General features: G+C 36.1%; 1 protein-coding gene across 1 annotated transcript; it reads left to right on the top strand.

Annotated features, from left to right (window-relative positions):
* Positions 1–6,464: 6,464 nt before the first annotated feature.
* On the top strand, positions 6,465–6,967 carry LOC135937405 (uncharacterized). Its single transcript, XM_065480555.1, has 2 exons — positions 6,465–6,818; positions 6,881–6,967. Exons 1-2 carry the CDS (start codon positions 6,465–6,467, stop codon positions 6,965–6,967), a joined length of 441 nt encoding a protein of 146 aa, XP_065336627.1.
* Positions 6,968–7,709: the final 742 nt, after the last annotated feature.

Genomic DNA, 7,709 nt, shown 5'->3' with positions numbered 1-7,709 from the left:
AGCGAAATAAAGTCAATATTTTCACTTTTCGTGATTTTTGCTAACACTAATCTCGGATTTTAAATATCACATTTGCAAAACCAACACCTCGTTAGACTCATCTCAACCTCTTCTGATGCACGGAAGGGTTTTTGATGTGATAATTTAATTTGTTTTAATAATTTGGAGCCTTCAAAATCACGAAAAACGAAATTTAATTTAGTGCATTTTAAACATCCGGCTATATTACAAAATTAAACAGCAGCAATTATTATTGCTCGTTCTGGAAGATCTAATGAAAAACTCCTCCTTGCTACGCCTGCAAAAATCCTTGTAGACATTGTTATCGCTGGTGAAGAAACACTGCTGCTGATAGAAACTAAAATTTGCATGAGGAATAAGCTTTAAAATTGATTAATAAATAAACCAATAAGACAAACCTCAAATCTTCCGAGCATGATGGACAAATTGTATGAGGGTCTTGCGGCTTACGGAAGTACTTCCTCTTGCAGTGTTGATTAAAGTGAATAGGACACATTTGCGGCACCAGTTCCGCCACATCCTTGGCAAGGAGTTCCGATTTTCCGGCTCTCCAAAAACATTTCCTGCAGTAAACGCATTTCTGTTCATATGCGTCCTCTTCTTCTTCTTCTTTTTCTTCTTCTTCTTTTTGGTCCAAGAGAACTGCCTCCTTTTCAGGTCGTTGTAAGGAAAGGAATGATGATAATCCGGACAAAACGCTGCTCAAAAATTAATATGAGTATCTTTGGTTAAGTAAATTATACAGATAAATGTTTTACATTAAGCAAACGCCTCCCGCAAAGGTGAACCTCCACAAATAACAAATGTAATGGTGGAATAATCTTGTCCAAGAACTCAGCTTGAATAAATCAGGGCACCAGTCCATTTTGATTTAATTCCTTGAAAGAAAAGATTAAATAATTTAGAGGCGACTCTGTAATGCGTAATGCGCGGTTGGATTGGAAGTCGTTGAAGAAATGATAAATGCACTTTCTGTTTCTTTCCTGGATAAATATCGGTTGTGATGCGCTGTAAATAAAGGTTCAAAGTCCGGTTAAAATAAAATGGTTGGAACTTCTTAAAAACAGCCAATTTTTCAATCACTGGAAAATTCTACTGTCCATTTACAATTATTGGGTTTTCCTAAAGTTATTTCTGCGCATTCTTGAAGGGAAAAAATATATTTGGCACGCTGAATAAAGCACAAACACGACAGTAACGATTTTTAATCTTGGAAAATAGCCGACCGTGATTAATTAATTCTATACTCAGAAAGAAAATCAATAAAAACTGTAATTGAACGGGGGAGACTGTTTAAAGATTTAATATTTCATTTGAAAATTAGAATAAAACTTTTCGTAGTGACTTGGTCAGAGGTAAAACGGTAAAAATGACGCCTCGTAAAAACATCCTATATAGCATAAGAATAAATAATTATACAATTCTTAATATTATCATGTTGATTGTAATTTTTTATTTAAACGAATAAGGTCCACATAACCTCCTTCAAATTAGTATATTAATTAGGCTTAAATTGGGACCCACGAAAATTGCAAGTAGCATAAAAATCACAATTCTGTTGTATCAATATGTTCTTCGTTTTGATCGCCTGCTGCGTCATCGTAATCTTCTTCAGAGGACGCTGAAGGATAATAGCACGTGGGGCTATTATTTTCTTTTGACTCAAATTCCCCTTTGCTGTTCGCAAAGATGTATCCTCTTTTAGGACTCTTCACACTGGAAAGACACCTCCGCGGCTCATTGCTGAATTTTCCGGTAATCACGCATCTTTGCATGTAATACCTGAGAATTATAAGGGATATTGCAAACGGATTCGTACGCTAAAAATCTATACAGATTACCTCAAAACAACGGTACACAATCCGCAAATTTGTTCAGGGTCTTGCGGCTTCGAATGGATTATTCTGGGCGTTTCCTTGTTATGGTGGTAAGGACACATCTTCGTTAATAATTCCACTTCAGCCTCGGTAAGTGGAGTAATGCCATGGTTGGCGTTGAACATGAAGCGGCAGTAGACGCACAGTCTATTGGACGTCATTTCTACGGCGCCCACATTTTCAGCTTCAGTCTCTGAGGTACAGTGTAATAAAGCCCTGAGGAAACAAAATTTTTAGCTGGACCTCACTTATAAAATTAAAATAAAATTTATTACCACAAATATTGAGCAGCAGAACTGAATTTATCCTTCACAGGCTGAGCAGAGGACACGCTCTGTTTCCTTTTGGAACTCATCTTCTGATCTTTGTCTGGACAAAAGTGATGCGCACTGGATAAACTGACAGCAGCACGAAGCAGATCAGAGGAAATTATAGAGAGGACTGAATCCCCACGCCTAAGTTTCGTATTTGTGTATAAATATTTGTTTGTAAAAACCCAGTTCAAGGTCCAGAGTTCTTATTTACTGACCAAGTGCAAACAAATGACCGCAATATTGAATTTATTCGTATATAAAGGTATTGTATTGACAAAAAATGTGTCAATTTAATCACTTAATACGGCTGATATTCTGACCTTTTAAAACTACAATGAATGAAGATTTTTAGTGTTCGGGACCCTCCCACGAATAAACGCTTTAGATATTAAAGGGACATTGTATAAATATTTAAAGTATAATGTTTTATCTTTGTCTCTGTCCTTATATTAGTTTCACAGTATTATTAAAGTGATAAAAAATAAGTCTCAAATAAGTATTCAAATTAGTTTGTAACAATAGAAGCAAACGCGGGAACTATTCACACAAATGCCACTGACACACATAATAGATATACCCGCGACCAACTCGTCATTAATCACGGCACCGCGATTTCACGCTCTTTGTACGATTGTGTGCGCGATCCCTTTTTCTACCTACTCAGAGGTAACCCTTTTAGACCAGGAAAATATAAGCTTTACACCTCAAAAGCCGTGCATATATAATGCCCTAAAGCCTTTGAATACACAAATTCCCGATTTTTTAAGCTTTAAAGTTAAAAGCTTATATGTTCCTGGACTAAAAGGGTTACCTATGTGAGTGACTAAGGATTTCATGCGCGAACAAGAGTTTTGGAAGAAAAGGAACGCCGCAGGTAGGAAAAGGGATCGCGCACAAAATCGGACAAAGAGTGTGAAATCGCGCCGCCGTGATTTATGACGAGTTGGCCGGGTATGTCTATTTGCCTCTATTGTTACAAAGTAAATAGAATAAATGCTACGAGAATTATTTTAAATCTCTAAAATATTACTTTGAAACATATATATAAGGACAGATGAGGGAAAAACGAGTCTTTTCGTGGGAGAGATTTCTGAAAACTAATAAAACTTTCATTCGATAGGTCAGAAAATATGAACTCTGGACCTTGAACGGGATTTTTACTAACAAATATTTATACACAAATACGAAACTTATGCTTGGGGATTCAGTCCTCTCTATAATTTCCTCTGATCAGCTTCGTGCTGCTGTCAGTGTATCCAGTGAGCATCACTTTTGTCCAGACAAAGATCAGAAGATGAGTTCCACAAGGAAACAGAGCGTGTCCTTCGCTCAGCCTGCGAACGATAAATTCAGTTCGGCTGCTCAATATTTGTGGTAATACAAATTGCTTAAATTTTATAATTGAGCTAAACATTTTACTTCCTCAGGGCTTTTTTGCTCTGTGCCTCAGTGACTGAAGCTGAAAATGAGGATACCATAAAAATGAGTTCCATCAATAGACTGTGTGTCTACTGCCACTTCATATTCAACGCCAACCATGGCATCACCCCACTTTCCGAGGCTGAGGCGGAATTGTTAACGAAGATGTGTCCTTACCACCATAACAAGGAGACGCCCAGAATAATCCATTCGGAGCCGCAAGACCCTGGAAAAATTTGCGGACAGTGTACTGTCGTTTTGAGGTAATGTGTGTTGATTTATAATACAAATAATCTTGCAATATGCCTTATAATTCTTAGGTATTACATGCAAAGATGCATTTTTACCGGAAACTTCAGCAATGAGCCACGAATGTGTCTTGCCAGTGTGAACGGGCATAGAGGAGGAACCGTCTTAGCCAACAGCGATGGGGAATTTGAGTCAAAAGAAAATAATAATCCTTCAGCGTCCTCTGATGAAGATTACGATGACGCAGGTGACCAAAACGAAGAGCTTATTGATGCGACAAAATTTTGATTTTCATATCTTCCAATTTTTGTGTTTCCGAAGCCTAATTATTTTATTGATTTGAAAGATGTTATGCAGACCTAATTGTTTAAATAAAAAATTGCAACCGACATAATAAGAATTGTATCATTATTAAAATACCAAATCATATTCGGCGGCAGTTCAATTATCATAGCCTAAACATCTACAAATATATGGCGAATAAATAAACCACACAATATCTTTTTCTTGAGACGTGTATAGCCAATTCTGTTTGTTCTTCTTTGTAGTAGGAAGAAATATTAGCTCTTTTTTCTTCTAATATTCGTCGATTAGGAAATATATAAATGCCATTAGAGGAACCAAAAGAAGAAAACAAGCAAAATGCGTCTTCCTGTTATAGAGCATGTTGAGGCGTAACCGATTTGCCTCTGACCAAAATACAAGAGTCGTTGGTGCAACGGATGTGACCTGTTCATTTCAATTTCAATAAGAATGATAAGATGACTTTCGCACCATAAAAGTGTCCGCTATTTTTTTTTACAAAATATTAATTTTAAACTTTTTTCTGTTAAGATATTTTTAAAATAAGTTTGCTTTTTTTTATTATATTCAGAAAATTATGCTATATAATTTTCAATATTTATGAATTGTTTAAATTATATATTTTTATATAAATTTTTAAAAATATCCCAACGCGCTAACTGGCGATGCAATAAACACTAATAAATTAGAAAAGGGCAAGATTTTTTGAATTTTTGACATATTTAAGAGCCGAACTCTTCCTTTAAATTTCGAGCAAAAACAAGGCTACCATGTGGCTTTTCATTCTGGACGTCGCCAAAATTGATTTTGGAGAGGAATCAACTCTTAGCTGGCCAGGGCGGGGCACGAGGGAAACCGTCTGACAGGGTACGTCAGTTCGAACGAAAGGGTCGGCCACTTCGTCCACGAAGGACGCAGATTCTGGAAAAGCAGTCCGAGTTCGAGATTTTCAAAGGTGCTGGCAGCCACATTGTTTGGAGGCCCCACAGGACGGGCCAGCGATTGCACTCGAATTCTTTTCAGGTCGGTAAGACGGTGCAAAACCAAGCTTTATTCGTCGACAGGATCAGGATAAACGGAACCTATATTAAAGAAAGGTGAAGCGATAATCCTAATTTTAATTACGTCGGATTTATAGAGAGGAAATTATGTTTTTAGGTCAGTGGAATTCATGTGTGCTTCTTTCCAAAAATCAGGAGATTCAAAAGTTCCAGACGATGGACCTTCTCACCTTCTGCTATGCAATTGAAGAACAATGGAATTTAAATTTTTTGCAAATGTAGTTTTATAACCACGCACTATATGTGCTGTAAGTACTCAATGGAAAATTAATAAAGATTTTAATGAACTTCAACAGTAAAAATCATATATTTTCCTTAAAAAAAAACATGAAATTCCCAAGACTGATAATTTATTCAAAGAAAGTAAAAACGATTTATAGAGGATTATATCATTATTCAGTTAAATCTCTTTCAATAAATTAAGCAACGAGAAAATGTCAAATTATTGGACATTTTATTACGATTCATGTTTTTCTTTTAATTCTGTATTTATAGCCTTTTATTGCTGCATATTTAAAGCATGCCTGACACTTATGGTCAGAAAATTCATCGATTTAAAATATGTTTCTTAATAAAAGATGATTTTTAATTACTTTTTAATTGACTGCTCTGTGGTTTTAATTGAACTTATTTTTTAGCAATAATTATTTTAATTATATTTAACGACAATTTATAATAACTACATAATTATTATAATACATATAATTAAACCGATATATTTATGTGTTTTCTCACAATTAATCATATTAAATTAATTAACCTAGTCCCATATAATGACAAAAATTGCAATTTTTACCCAAATCACTATTTTTTATTTAATTTAATCAAAATTTTAGTCGAATATATCGGAAATAATGTGATATATTTAAAGCTGGCCGGATGAGAGAGCGATTTTGACGCAGAGGTACAAAGTACAAAGATTGTTATTTGTTTACTCCCAAACAAACAATCTCTCTACACAGCATCGAGTCGAGCCATCAGTGCCATTCCCTCGTCAACATCCAACCTCCTCTCATCTCGTCAGTCGTCAGTGCCATTCATTGATCAGCAGCCAACTTCGTCTCTTCTCGTCAGGGCCATTCCCTCATCAACATCCAACCGTCTCACATCTCATCAGTGCCATTCCTTGATCAACATCCAACCTTCTATCATCTCGTCAGGGCAATTCCTTGATCAGCAGCCAACCTTCTATCATCTCTGCATCCCGACTCATCATAAACATGACAACCCTCCAATGGATGAACGTGAGAGCAGGAAGGACCGTTGACACGTCCGACATTGACCCTGCCCACTACGTCAATGGTGAGCCGCCGATCTGCATCGCCAGGGCGAGGCACGGCGGCCACCTTCTGCCAGGGTACGTGCGCCTGACCAATCACGTCGGATACTTCGCAGACAGGCGTGAAGTGGTCAAGAAGACCGAATACCAGCTGCTCCTGGATGGAAGTGTGGCATGGCAGGAAGTTGGCGAGGGCGAACCTGTGCCTGAAAACGCAGTGAAGATCGGAAGCACCTGCCAAGAAACGCTATACCTGGGAGCGGCCAATGTCAACGGAGAAGACTTACTTGGCACAGTAAGATATAATTTATTTGTTTAAAAATGTATTTACCTCAATGTTTTTTTTTATAAAAAAAGGTTGCAAGCAGTGTCTGCTCGATTGCGATAGATGACCGCGTGTTTGAGACCAGAACCTTTTCCATCCTGGTGCGAATGACGAGTTGAAGACTGCGGGGATGTTACGGGACTTGGAAGAACAAAATTGGATTTGTTTACTTTGTTGGGATTTTTGTTGACGATCTAGTGATACTACGTGTTGGGAATCAAAATGTTATAATATTATGTTATATACAAATCGAGTTCAAGATTATTTGTAACTTTAAATATAAAAACTAATAAAGCATTATTATATAAAAAAAAACTCGAAATATAAAGTTGTTTAATTTTTAACACTCTGAGTAAGCAAAAGAAAATATTGGTAAATATTAAATAAATGTTTAAAAAATAATAAATTAAGATAAAATTAAAAATAATATAATGAAATAAACTTAAATTAAATTAAATTTGATCACAGGATTCTACGTTTAAAAATCTAAAGACTGAAAAATTGTTTAAATTCATTTTTTAGAATCACAATATCTTAAATTTAAGACAATTTCCTACTCCGCATCCTTGGACAGAAAGTCCAGAGTTTAACATTCAAATGAAAGAATCGCAGAGATATTGTTCACTTAGTTTGTTTTTTCAAGTAAACAAATAAATCATGACAAAATCTGTATGTACTGTTTAGTGTCATTTCACGTTTCAACAAGTATAAGCAGCTGCTAAATTGTTGCCTTTTGTTTTTCTTGGAAGTTTATTAAGAATATTTCACCGATCAGCTGGACTGAATATTAACTGCGAGTGGGTTCAGCACCCGAAACAGATGGCCCTCTCACATTTTAGAATGTTTTGTTTTTGGATAAAC

Source organism: Cloeon dipterum, chromosome 2 (genome assembly GCF_949628265.1).
Source record: "Cloeon dipterum chromosome 2, ieCloDipt1.1, whole genome shotgun sequence".
In the NCBI taxonomy this organism is placed as follows: domain Eukaryota; kingdom Metazoa; phylum Arthropoda; class Insecta; order Ephemeroptera; family Baetidae; genus Cloeon; species Cloeon dipterum.
The sequence above is the reverse complement of the archived record's forward strand: the minus strand, read 5'-3'. Positions and strand labels throughout refer to the sequence as shown.

Bases quoted from the DNA above. Each gene is read 5' to 3' on its own strand.
- LOC135937405 (XM_065480555.1), top strand. From the start codon at position 6,465: ATGACAACCCTCCAATGGATGAACGTGAGAGCAGGAAGGACCGTTGAC. The intron at 6,819-6,880 runs GTAAGATATAAT...TTATAAAAAAAG, and splicing joins GAGAAGACTTACTTGGCACA to GTTGCAAGCAGTGTCTGCTC.